Here is a 14226-nt window from a genome sequence, read left to right as displayed (position 1 = left end):
CATTACAGAAAAATGCAGGACGACATGCCTTCCAATGGGTACAGTCAACCCTGTTAGTGGCTCATGCCCTTGCTGCCATTCCTCGGTGTCTGTGAGGATTCCACAACAATTGCTAGTTTCTTCCACCGCCATCCCACTTGCAGTGTTGCGGCCCCGTAAGCACCATCCGCTCGCTCCTCTGGGAGCGCTTCCCATCTGCCTGCCTCCATCCCATAGCAGCACAAGCTTAGCCACAATCCTGTCTCATTGTTCCTCTCTTCTTTTCCTTTTAACCCTCTGCTCTTGTTCTCATTTCTTTCTCCATCTTTTCTTGCTGTTTGGCCTGAGTCACTTGAGTGGGTGTAGTTGCATAATTAACCAGCCCAGAGTGTTAATAAGGAATTTGGCTGAACCATGAGTGCCTTCACGTGAATACAGGCTTGCCAGCTCCTTTTTCAACACCCCAGGGCCACTTGTCCACACTACCACATGTATCTTTGCCAGCCTGGAGCCTGAGCACTTGAACTGCCACGGACCCTTAACACGCATCATCACAAACTGGCAGGGCAGAAAGCATGAGGACAGTTTTAACTTTGAACAAGGGAGCTCATGCGGAGGCTGCTGAATGTGTGAAGTGTCTTTGTATGTCACCAAGTCAAGTAAAGTCACATATCTTGTCATGTGTACTTAGCACAATGAAATTCATAGTTGCATGTTTCTACAGAAGAGTTGACAAAAATACAAAACTAAAAATAACAAAATGCATATAGTAGATGGCATGTATAGGTACATTATATACATTATTTGTTATGTTACAATATTTGCTATTATAGCTGGTTCTTTAGTCACGTCACAACATGCTGCACCTGTACCTTTTGCCAGAAGGTAGGAGTAACAAAAGTGACTATGCAAGAAGGCCGAGGTCTTTAGTGAAACTGTTAGCCAATCTAAGGTAGCTCAGTTCTGTTCTGTGCCATAGCACAATGTGATGAAGCCGTTGTGGATGAAATCAGCTGTGCACACGCACGTGTTTCAAAGAGCTGATGGAGAAATGTAAGATGCCCTCAGATGCCTGAGGAAGTTGCAGATGCTGACAAGTCTTTTTGACAAGTGCCTGAATGGGTTGTGCCCGACAGTGCTTATAATTTTAAATAATTCACCTTCAGAAATCAATTCCAAAATAAGCAACTAACAAGGTAAACAAACACGATAAGTTTCTTCCTCAAGCATTTCAGTGTTTTTAAAAAGAGATTTCAAAGTATGCTAAAATACTTGACCTTTAAGTCCTGACTGCTACCACTATCTGTCAGGAATGATAAGGAAATAATCCAACCCAGCATGGAAACTTCAACCTTGTACAAATAGTGTTTTCTTCATCATTAGTGAAATTTTACCTTCTATTTACAACTTAGTGGGTCAGTAAGTTAAAAGTCAAAGAGATGTCTAAATGCAGAAGAACTCTGTCATGGAGGTAAATAATGAGGACAACCTGTAGAGCAAGATAAGATTCAGTTCATAGTTAAACATCAATGGCAGTTAAAAGCATTACAGAACTCCTGGGAGTTCAGTGTAGCAGGAGAGCAAAATGTTTTTTCACTTTTCCACAAGTTAAAATAAACCAAAAAGCTTCATCAGGTCTGTTTTTTGCGTTGTCAGATCACCTGTGACGTGCGCCTAAGATGGAAGGTACCAACTAACCTCTTAGATTCTTTTCTTGATTGGGGATAGGAAGAAATCTAGAAGAAGTCCAAACCAGCTATACATGTCTTACCTGTAACCTCTTACCTGTCTCGCTGCCCGTATTGTGTGTATTCAACCCTCGGGACCTCTAATAGCAGGTTGCTCGCTGACTGGGACTGTCTTTTATTCTCTAATCCTTTACTTCATCCCAGTTTACCACCAAGAGAGGACTTCACAAAGCATCCTTCATAAGCTTGAGGGGCTGCAGATAGACAAAGAATGATCAATCCAGCACTTGGCAATGCTAGTAATCATTAAATCGGACATAGCCATTGACTTTAAACTACTGCCGCAGCTAAGTAGACAGCAAGCACCACTTAAATATCTGTGGCCCCTCTCAAAGTGTCAGAAAGGCAGCGACTGAACCAGACACTCCACTTTTACAACCAAGTGGCTACTGAACTAAACAAAAAATCGAGTCCGTTTGGAAAAATAAGTCCAACAAAAAGGCAGCCACTCTTTCTCACCCTACGGCCAAATTAGGGGCACACACCTGGCTTTGTTTCCACTAGCAGAACAGACAGATTCTCAAAACACCGGAATGTTACTAAGACATTATCAAACACGCTCAAAGTCCATTCACATTGGTGTCAAAAGCTACACAAAGCTGCAAACAGACTGGCTGTACAAAAACATTCTAAGGTTCGGCTTTGCCAGAAAACACTGCAGTCCTGTTCAGCTTAACAAGTCTTTCAGGTCTGTTACCTGAAAACAGTTATTTGAAAAGGTTAAAGCATCCCCTATACAGGGTCTCCGGGATACTTATGGTATTTTTGCTGCATACTGTGGCCATGTCTCCAAAGTTGAGAATCTCAGACTTAAACCTGGCAAACTTCCAGTTGGTTATGTCTAATCTGATGTTACCATGAAGAAAACATTGTCTTACTGTTGTGGATTCAGTACCGCCTTTACCCAAAGTGACTTGCATCTTAAGGGCACATCACAATTGTGTCCATACATTATTTACAGGTGGATTAAGTGACCTGCTCAGGGTCACACAGTCAGTAAAATGCTATTAGTGACTTGCCATCCTTATGGTTTACAGCACGGATGTCAAACTCCGGTCCTGGAGGGCTGCAGCTTTTCATTCTAACCATCTTCTTCATTAGTGAACAGTTTTTGCTGCTAATTAACTTCTTTTGTTTTAATTTTAATTAACTTGATTCAGGCCCCTTAGTTGTTTCTTTTTCCTTAATTAGCAGCCAAATAATAATGAGACACAAAACAAGCCACCATAAGACCAGCTCACCTGTGCCTATTACACAATATCTGAAAATAAAGAAAGGTGAAGGTCTCAGTGAGATTGATCTCTCAGGTCACTAAAACATTTTGATGGTGTTCTTAGAAAACACAGAAAATCAACAGTTTTAGAAATGTCTGCTGTGGCAGAATGAGAGTAGCAGCAGGCCATGGAATTAAATAACGAGTTTAATTAACAGCAAGAATGGGCTTCTCATTAAGAAACTGGTTGGAGTTTGAAGCCCCAATTTAACTGGTCATCTGTCAGCTCGTTTTATGTCTCATTTCTGTTTGGCTGTCATTTAATGAAGAAAAGAATCAATTCAAAGGACTGAATTCTTAAAAACAGGGCTATTAAAATGAAGGGAAAATAAATGAATTAGCAGTGAAAACTGGTCATTGATTAGGAAAAGGGGTTAGAATGAAAACCTGCAGCCACTGCGGCCCTCCAGGCCTGGAGTTTGACACCCCTGGTTTACAGTCCTGTGCCACACTTTTGATTTTATCATGGAAATCTGCCACCTATCTAGCCCTGCTATTTCTGATAATAAAGCTTGGCTCTTATTATTTAGCCGTATCGCTCCGATTCCACTTATTTTACTTCTTTTTTTCTGAAATATTCATTAGATATCTAAGACTGCTCAAATGCAAAAACTTTTTCCTCTTTGTCCTCTTATCAATGCAGACCTGCTGGATCAGCAGTTTTCCATGTGCTTGAATTCACAAAGGGCACAAAGGGATGTCGATGTCCTGTTAGGAAAAAAGTAAGATTAGTTCTTGATAAATATATATATATATATATATATATATATATACACACATTATTAGCTTAATCAGCACTAACTGTTAAATGAAAGGAGGATGGTGACTGGCTGTCCACCTTCCATCTTCTAAGTCTTCTATTGTAATGTTCCCCTTAGCTTTTTTATACATTTTAGTGAGATTATTTATATGTTTTTATCCATCAGCTTTGCAGGAGTGTCTTCAGATGTAATTAGGCAAGTAGGACCCAACTTTTACATTTTAAACCATAAGGTAGCTGATTCAAGCCTTAGCTCTGACTTATGTGAACATCAGAGTGCTGCAAGTCACGTAACTCACCTGTGGTCCTGTTGTTAAAATATGCATACAGTAAATCCTTCGTTCCTGCATCCACTATTGTAGTCTAATCATGCCTCTTCATAGAGTGGGTCCTCACTTGGCCAAGGATGTAATAATTTAACTAATTGATTCCCAGAAAGTAGGGCTGGGCTATAAAAAGATATGAGGCTTCAAACTAGCACAGTCGGAAATGTCATTTAAGAAAGGGCAGTTTAAGGGAACAATGGAGATCAAGACAAGATTTGGAAGACCAAAAAACTGACAGATAGAACAACTTGTATTACAGTGCAGGAAGGCAAAGCAAAATCCATCCTATGAGCACAAGGGACCTGCAGGCAGGTTCAGCTGAGAAGGAAGTGGTGGTGCACTGTTGTACTGTGCAGTGTTACTCATGTGGACATGACCTTCATAAAGGAGAAAGCAAGCAACAGTAACTGGGTCAGCATCGGAGTTCAAGACTTTGAAGCTGTGCAGCAAATGTACTAAGCACAGTGTCACTTTACCCACATGACTGAATCATATAAATTCCATATACTGCAGTGCCATGTTGACTGTGAATGTGTTTGAGAAGAGATAACCACATCAGCACAGGAAGAATCTGCTGTGCAATTTCAGTATAAAATCACTTAAATACACTCCGGGAAAAACACTAGGTGTCAGGTCACTGTTGTCAACTGCTTCTATGATAAAAAGAAGTCATTTCTTAGCTTGCACTCCATGATTTCTACTGGCATGTCTGCACCCACTACATGAACAGCAGCTTGCCTCCCTGGAGAGCATGTCAGCCAGCGGTCAAATGTCTTCATTTTCTAACTGACAGTACACATCAGTATAACTCACAGAAAACATAAATCGGGTCACTTCATCGGCTGGCAGTGCGGCTTAGTGACCAAGGAACTGGACTTTAAACCACAAGGCTACCACATGAATCCTGGGGTCTTACCACTGTAGTCACGCGCTGCGCTTGTGGAGCGTCTCGATAGCATGTTCTTGGTATGAAGCTTAAAGGTTGTTGATTTGGTAAAACTGCATATTTAACCAAGAATAACTCAACTCTCTCAAAGCCACTTTAGGGTCAAGTTGGACCATAGCCTACCCTGGCAGCACTGGACACAAAGCAGGAAACAGTCTTTAACTGGAACAGTTTTTAAGATTTTAATAGACTACAACTGATTCGAATTAAAGTGTTAAAAGTGACATATGAGTGCCTTGAGAATGGGAAATGCGCTATATACTGTAAATAAAAAGCATTTTTATTATTATTATGTGTACTGGTGGGGAGAAGAGCAATGCAACAGTCAGCACATCAATGAGAATTGATATCGAGCACATTACATAAATCACGTGTCCCAACATCCTTTTAGTATTACAATAAGGAATGGAGACACAAAGGGGGACATAAAGAAATCCTGGCTTTCTGACAAAATGGGTTACACTTAATCTAAATGAAAAATGCTATATAGTCAAAACACTGGAAAAGCAGCTATCAGGTCCCACCATTACATTTCCTAATCTTTGGTTGAAAAAAAGTAAACTTTGATATTGTAGCTCGAAAAGAATAGTAGAGTTTCAATTTAACAGACCCATACATTTTTAAAGGCTGAATGCACATTAAATTTAAACAATGCCTTCCATCATCTGAAAAGAGAGTTGCTCCTATTAAAAACCCATTCAGTTTTTGTTTGTAGGGTGTCAAGGTATTTCTTTTTCACTTTATGCTTTCTTCTTATTCTATCCTTCTCTGAATTGGGGACTGGAAGGGCATTTGGGTGTGGGCTATCTTTCTTTTTTCCCCTTATTTGTTACTTACTTATCTGTGCTCCCCTTTTCTTTTTTTTTAAACAAATTAAAAGAAAATTGTGACAAAAAAAATCAAAATGATATAATCTATGTGGCTGAAGCATGTCATTAAACTTACAGTGACGTACATGCAGGAACTGATCACAATCATCCTAAATGCAGTGTCATCGAGTCAAACTTTAACCATACCTTCGGACTGCACAGATTTTGCTGTTCCTATTTGATTTTCTCCAAATTGATATTCAGTAAAATCAAGAGTATACTGTGTGGCTCAATGAACCGTGTCCATAAGAAACCAAACATTCTGCTTTGTCTAACAGACAGGTTTATCGAGACACTGCTCACAATCCAGACTCGCACAAAAACCACATTTGACTCTCCATCTATTAATATATTCTTGTTTCTCATGGTGCCATGTTGCATGTGGGCCAGACATGCAAATAAGAATTTCACATTACAATACTGCTACTACTACTTTTACTGCATGGGATGAGCACAAAATGACAAAGAGGGGCGAGAAGTATCATCTGAATACACAACGAAATTAGAAAATAGCAATAGCATTAAATAGTTTTACTCTGTCTGGTAGAAATGGAGCAGAACTAATTCAACCCAGGGAGTTCCATGTACAGACATAGCAGTACAGTAACTTTGGATTCAGGCCTTTTAGTTATCAGTAGTCACCCTTAGATTGAGTTCTTCACAAACTCTGGGCATAAAGAATGTGTTATGTATTAGTAAAGATCTAAATACCATGTAAACATCAATTCATCCATTCACTTTCAGAGCCATTTCCACAAGACCTGTTCTGGCAGCATCAGGTGTAAGGTAGAAGCCAATATTGGATGGTACACTAGCCTACTACAAGGCACACCAATGCACACACACACACAAAGTCATACAGTGTCACTTTAGAGTCACTACTTAACCTAATGAGCACAAACTTATCTTTAAAATAAGCAAGGAAAACCTGAGTACTGAGGTGAAGTGAGAATGGGCAAACTCTGGTCAGATAACGATCATACAAAGGATTCTGACCAATAATAATATCATCAGTTATTGTTCTATTTTTCTTCCATTATTCTTGATGGCTGAGTTTGCATTGACATCACAGTTTTGTTATCTTTCATACAGGTGCCACATTGAACAATGGGATTCTGATGACCCAGTTCCTCGTCAGGAGCTTTTCAAACGGGTTTCTGGAATTGATGGTCTATTTTGTGTACTAACAGAAAAAATTGATGCTGAGCTTTTAGATGCAGCAGGTATGTTGCCTTTTGCAGTACAAATCGTCATATATGCTTAAAGCTGTGTTGTCAAACAAGGAACACAAACCTAACCTGAAACCGTCCAGCACCACAGTACAGATTTCAGTAATTGTCAAAGTGATGCTTGAGATTTCGCATCAGTTTTTTTCCATTACCAACCAGTCTTGTAAAAATTCAAGAACTTACTGTTACCAACATATGAAAACAAGACATGTAATTTGTAGTCACTGATGTAAGGTAGGAGATGTTCACTCTTTATTATACACTAAGTGGCCACTTTATTAGGTCTGCCTGCTTGTTAGGGAAAATATCCTCCTTCTCCAAATAGTCAGTCATGTGTCTGTATCACAATATACCATGTGCATCTTGCAGAAATGGTGAAGAAGATTAGTTCTTGTTCAAGCACATTTTAAAAGAGAGAAGATGTGTGATCACCAAGACTTTGATGATAGTAGGGGTCATGATTGTTATTCCCCAATCATATTTATCCACTTTTTGTTATTTTTTAATTTTCATATTATCATCTTATTTATTAATTATTGGACACATATTTATCCAAGTTTGATGGATTCCCATTAAAAAACGCTTGTGCGCTACTTATTTCCACGTTATCCACTTATGAACCAGTGGTTCCTGAACTTAGCATTAGTATTTCAACTATGGTTTTTTGGGTTATAATTTAAGTCTGACACCCTCTATCTCAGTCTTTTTGGTAATGATTCCTGGTTTGTTTTTACAACTCTTCTCCTAGTCATCCCATTACTTTTGGTTGTATTCCACTGTTAACCTGAAACATATGCTTGTTGATGCCTAACACAATGGTTAGAGAATCGGAGAAACAACTGCCCTCCTGAGATTTTCATGCTCTACAATCTCTAGAATTTACAACGAACAGTGCTAAGCAAAAAACATACTGTATGGCAGTTCAGTAGGTCAAAACACCTTGTTAGAAAGAAAAAGACCAATTTCAAAAATATTGATATGCAATGGTCCATCAGGCACTTCCATGTAAATTTCAAAGTTGGTGATAATGCAGGAAATCAACTAACACAATATTGTAAAATACAATCCAACAGATTGTACTGTACAACAACAGAGAATATTTATGTATACAAATAAATGCAGAGTCAAATTAACAGGAAAATGCAACAAATGAAAATTGAAATTAAACAGTATTTAACTAAACAGATTAGGTCAAATGAAAGTAAACAAGCTGCATAAAAAGACAGATTGTTACTGGGGAGGTGTAAATGCCTCTGTCCACATTGTCTTCTACAGATGTGTTGAAGTGTGTGTCTCTTCATTTCTTTCTCATCATCATCCACTCTGTGCTCTGGTAAGACAACAAGCTGTCTACTATCCTCACTTATAGATTTCTCTGAGTGTGTGTGTGTGTGTGTATATACATTTACAGTATATTTAAAACAATTATCACAAAACTACTCATGCGAAATTTTTGAAATCAGTACGGCATTTATTCTTGGACACACTGTAGGTCAAATCTTTTTTGAAAGATATGGAGATAAGTACTGGACGGTACTCAATCAAAAACAATTGGTCTGGAGCATAAAATTAACATGATGCAACTTTTATAAAAAAAGATAGGTAATTTTTTCTGAAGTTATCACTGTACATCAGCATTCATTGTGTATATTATATATTATTATATATATATATATATATATATATACACACACATATACACACACACACACACATAAATATATATACACACACACATATATAAATATATATGTACTTTGAGCTACATTATTTGTATGAAAATGTGCTATATAAATAAATGTTGCTGTTGTTATACACCAGGCTAAAATTATGTTTTCTTGATGTTTTCAACATCATAGAATCAGAATCTGAACTAACTTGACAGTGAATTTTTGACCCCTTTAACACACTTCCATTTATACGGAAGTAAAATGATCAAAATCTTAAGAAAATCATTAAAAGTGAAAGTACATGGGTAGTTTTTTTTTTTAGTTGCCAAGAGCTGCTTCTCCAGACATCCCATACTTAACTTTAGGAGCATTCGGTAGACAAGCCTTTAGATGATCTAAGAGCACGGCTTGGAGTATATTTTGATATGCATTCTTTTGTTCAAGATATTCGGGTGCTAATCCATTTGTAGGGTTTAAAAATAAGAAAATTGACCATAAAATGAATTCTGAAACCAAGAGGTAGCACACAGTTTTTGCCAACACAGGTGTTTTGTGATCTCTCTTCCTAGTTCTTGGTTAGAATTCTCGTAGTGGTATCTTGTACCAGTTGCAGCCTTTCAAAGCATTTCTTAGTTAAACCAGCGTGCAGAGCATTACAATAATCAAGTCTGCTGGTAACAAACACATGCATCAATTTGTGGTCTGAGGTTTGCTACATTCCTAATAGAAAAAACACACACTGATTATGACATTGTTAATACGATGTAAGACACTAATTCAAAATCAACAATAACACCTGCTGTAGGTGTCTGACTTCTGATTTGCAGTGTAGAGTTAGATGCTTAAGTTTAATACTTCCCTCTAATTTTGGAGACTACAATTAAAATTTAATATCACATTTTACAGTTTTGACATCCAGTTTGTAATGTTATTTATACAATTAAGTTAAGGATGTAGTGCATTTGGATCATCAGGCGATATGAGTATATCATTCATATAGTTGTGGAAATCACCACTATGCTCATACTGTATATAATTCTACCAAGGGGAAGTATGTACTGTATAAGGTAAAAATATGAGTGGAGCTCCATGTTACAAGTCTTTTCTTTAACACAATCTTACAAAGTAACTTTCTACCTGTTAAAATATGTTGGAAACCATTTAAATATGTTACCAGAAAGATCAACCTAGTTCTTAATGAACTAAGAAATGTATAATCACAAAAATCCTAAGTGAATGAAACAGTAGAACATGTGTACATGGCCAGTGCTGGCAGCACAACGACAGGCTAACAGAGTATCAGGGTATACAGCACAATGTGTAGAGTTACAAGGCCAAAGAGGTTATGATGCACTGGTGAGGCCTCATCTGGAGCACTGTGTACATTTGCACAGTCACTACCTCCTCAACCACTAGCTTGGTACAGTAAAGGTTAAAACTATAGTATTTATGTGCTCAATATAATAATATTCACGGCAAAGCTTTTATGAATTATATATATATAAAAAAAAAAAAAGGACTGTATTACACTTACAGGCTCACCTTGGATAACGTGGAACTTCAGTTAATATGGGAGCAGATAATTGGGTTTCTACTGTATTAACAAAATCAAACAATTGTAACTTTAACTCTCTGAGATGTTTCAGATAAGGGAGGCAGTGTTGTAATATCTATGATCATGGCACTGGAGAGCGGTTATGTGTTGATGCCTGTGATGTCTGAAAAAAGGAAAATACCCCAAGACAAAGCCTAAAAAAAACCAAAACAAAAAACACAACAATAAAGAATGACTTAAGAACATTTATGTTAGGTAGAAAGGCCCAGTGGGGTCTGGGTGGTCTTTTGAACCTGGAACCCTGCAGATTTTGTTTTTTTCTACAGTTTAACTGGAATATTTTTATTTTTTCTGATCATCTTGGCTATCTGACTTTATCATTAAACTGTCATTTAGAAACTTAAAAAAATGATATACTGTAAGGACTTGATTTTTTATAATTAAATGTCTTTCTTATGTATGAGAGTGTGTATTATTTATTCATCAACTGTATACAGTACTATTTACTCATTATTATCCTTATCTAAATTTGTTTTTATTCGTATTATTATTCTTATCAAAATTGTTGATTTTCTTTTGCATGTAACTACTTCTCTGACATGTTGTAAATCACTTTGAACTGCATCATTCATATGAAAATGCATTACAGTGATAAATGTTGTTGTTGTAGATTAGCACATGCAGTAAATATTTCACTTTACTCTGCACACATGACAAATAATGACTCTATAAACTGTTGTTTCTGGCACAACTAGGTCTGAGGTCATTAACCACCTTTCACTTTTTCGTCTTTTCTGTAGGACCAAAGCTCAAAGTGGTCAGCACTATGTCAGTGGGATATGATCATCTGTCCTTGGATGAATTAAGGAAAAGGTACATTACAACTCTCAATGAACTCAACAGTTTACAAATGACGGAACCTGAGGTTATGCAGTTGGTGCAATACTTTTATCTGACAACAGAAAGAAAATAATTAAACAGACAGCCCTGTGTGTTTTGTAGTAAATGAGTAAAGCATGACAAGTTAACCTTTAAAAAAATCTGTTGTATTACATAGTGCCTGTAGAAACGCTCCATTGTAGAAGGTTCACTGTGAGTGAAAGAGGAGTGCCTCATGAGCCAGAGCCATTCCAGGAGTGGACACGGTACACTTCTATCTATTACAGCCGAAGGGGTAAAAACTGAATACAGTCAACTAGTGTAAATAGCATGCTTTTTAATTCACTGCAATATTTACTGTATTTGTGACATCTATACATTTACCAGACGTGCTGTGTCTATCTGAGGGTTGCAAGGAATTGGAACATATGCCAGGAGAATCAGAAACAAGACAGAAGCCAATTGACATCAGTAGATGGCATGACACCTTCAGGCATAAATCTATGCTAGAGTTCAACTTAGAGTCACAAATAAGCCAAAGGGGAAGGAAAACTGGATAACCAAATAAAAACCATACTCAGATACAGAAGAATGTGCAAACGTCACAAAAACAATGACCAGACCAGGAGAAATTTCCACTGTGCCACCATTTTACTTCAACATAGACAATGAATGAGTGAATAAAACATGTCATGGCATAAAAATTAGCCAGCCAATCAATCAAGTCAACAGTCCACCACTGATGTTATTTACTATACAGTTTTTCACAGCAATCACCAACATAAAACATTTTTAAAAGCAAACAAAAATAGCATAGGAAGATGTCAAGATAGATTGTTGTATCAATGCAGTGCGCTAACAATAAAATACACAGATGTTAAATGGAAAGAGACAGAAAGTGGCCTGGCATCAACAGGATATAAACCAACAGGCAGGAGTCAGTTAACTATAAGAAAACATAGCAGAGTTAACATTACTACAATGTGTGAAAAGATGCCTGTTTTTAAATAATATGAATATTTTATTGTATAAGGTACATGGACGCTTCCTGGAATATATTCAACAGCACAAAGCAAATACTGTTTGTCAGATTTTCAGTCTCCTTAATCTAATGCAATAGGCCACAAAATACCAAACATGCACATTTATTTTAAAAGACAACATAAAACCTGCTCACCAGACCCCAATGTGTTTCCCCAACAATTTCCTGCATCCAGCACCAGAGTGGGCGGAGTGGTGGCTCTGAGGCTAAGGATCTGCGCTGGTATCCCGAAGGTTGCCGGTTCGAATCCCCGTCACTGCCAAAAAAAAGGCCACTGCTCTGCTGGGCTCTTGAGCAAGGCCCTTAACCTGTAATTGCTCCAGGGGCGCTGTACAAAGGCTGACCCTGCGCTCTGACCCCAAGGGGTATGCAAAAACTACCAAATTCCTAATACAAGAAATTGTATAAGGCGAAATAATAAATAAAGAAATAAAGAAACTGGCTGGTTCTAATCACTTGCTATCAAACTTCTGCCCGTCCATCTCCTTTCATGTCTAGTTAGTTACCTTCATCATTGATGTCTATTTAGATACTGGACAAGCAGGACACGGTGTTCTGACAGCCTGCACAACCAAACACTATTCTTGATTTTTAATAAATTTGTAAAATTTTCTGAAAACATGTCTTCACTTTGTCATCATGGGTCATTAAATGTAGATTCATTTAAAAATAAATCTAACACATAATAAGATGTGCAGAATGAGAAGGGGTCTGAACGCTGTCTGAATCCACTATATTTGTTTCTCAGGCAAACTTCAGAAAATAACTTGCACCTAAAAATCTAAACAAGTCCTGTCATAAATATATCTTTAACTTGAATGTATGCCAAATTTGGTCTAGTCTTAGTATCCACTTCCACTCGTCTTCCAAGCCTTTACACTTGTATACCTACTCCATACTTTAAACACATGTACCTTACCTAGCCGAGCGAAAGAAGATTTTCCATACTCAGGGAGGGTAGTGTGGGGGTTATTTCAGGCACAATATCAGGCTCTCACATCCAGCACTGCTACAGGTCAGGTCAGGGAGCATGCATTGGTACAGCGTGTTGCCAACTCCACCACACGACAAAACAGCTCAGGATATTGGTCTTTTCCTGGCAACACCCCCAGGCAGACACACAGTCCAGTCCCACCCTCCGGAAATGACCCTCTATCTGCTGCAGCCTGGCCTTGTCCAGTCACTCAGGTCCCCAACAATGAGGATCTTACGAGCTGGATCACCCTCGGAGAATCACGCCACATATGGCCATAGTGCCGTAATTGATGCTCCCTCACAATGCAGGTAATGTGCCTCACTCAGGACTCCATTAGCAACCTCTAATTCGACACAAAGTCAAACCAGCAGTACCCAAGGATTCTCCAAAGAGACACAGTACCAAAGGAGTCTAGTCTTCGTCTCAGGTCACTGGACAGCGTCCATGTCTCACAACTATATAGCAAGACAGGAAACACCAGGATTCTAAAGACTTGGACCTTCGTACTTTTGCATAGATATTGGGAGTGTCACACATCCCTTTCCAGCGACGTCATGACCCCCCATGCTCTCCCAATCTGTCTACTGACTTCATAGGAAGAGTCACCAGAGACATGAATGTCACTGCCGAGGTAAGCAAACCTCTCGACGAGGTCGACACTCTCTCTGCAGACAGACACACTGCTGATGGCCATGCCCAAGAGGTCATTTAAGGCCTGGATCTCAGTTTTTATCAGGACACTCGCAAGCCCAGACACTCAGATTCCTCACTCAGTCTCTCAAGTGCCCCAATCAGAGCCTCCATTGACTCCACAAAGATTACAGCATTGTCAGCAAAATAAAGATCAGTGAATCTTTCTTTGCCAACAGATGCCCCACTGCCACTGGACCCCAGTACCTTGCCCAACACCCAAGCCATGCAAGCATTGGGACAGAGTAGGAGCAGAACACACCCTGCTACACAATAATATAATT

At 38.5% G+C, this 14226-nt stretch overlaps 2 protein-coding genes across 2 annotated transcripts in view; one reads left to right on the top strand and one right to left on the bottom strand.

Annotated features, from left to right (window-relative positions):
* Positions 1 to 14226, top strand: part of LOC114654921 (glyoxylate reductase/hydroxypyruvate reductase-like) — a 40700-nt gene that overhangs the window by 1378 nt on the left and 25096 nt on the right. Inside the window, exons 2-3 of the mRNA XM_028805778.2 lie at positions 6994 to 7124; positions 11156 to 11228. Coding sequence (XP_028661611.1) covers positions 6994 to 7124; positions 11156 to 11228 — 204 coding nt within the window. The remainder of the gene's footprint in view (positions 1 to 6993; positions 7125 to 11155; positions 11229 to 14226) is intronic.
* LOC114654912 (baculoviral IAP repeat-containing protein 1-like) overlaps positions 3068 to 14226 on the bottom strand; it is an 828238-nt gene continuing 817079 nt past the window's right edge. The window contains exon 16 of the transcript XR_007935441.1: positions 3068 to 3412. The gene's annotated coding sequence lies outside the window, so the exon portion shown is untranslated. The remainder of the gene's footprint in view (positions 3413 to 14226) is intronic.

This window comes from Erpetoichthys calabaricus, chromosome 7 (assembly GCF_900747795.2).
Source record: "Erpetoichthys calabaricus chromosome 7, fErpCal1.3, whole genome shotgun sequence".
Classification (NCBI taxonomy): Eukaryota; Metazoa; Chordata; class Cladistia; order Polypteriformes; family Polypteridae; genus Erpetoichthys; species Erpetoichthys calabaricus.
The sequence above is the reverse complement of the archived record's forward strand: the minus strand, read 5'-3'. Positions and strand labels throughout refer to the sequence as shown.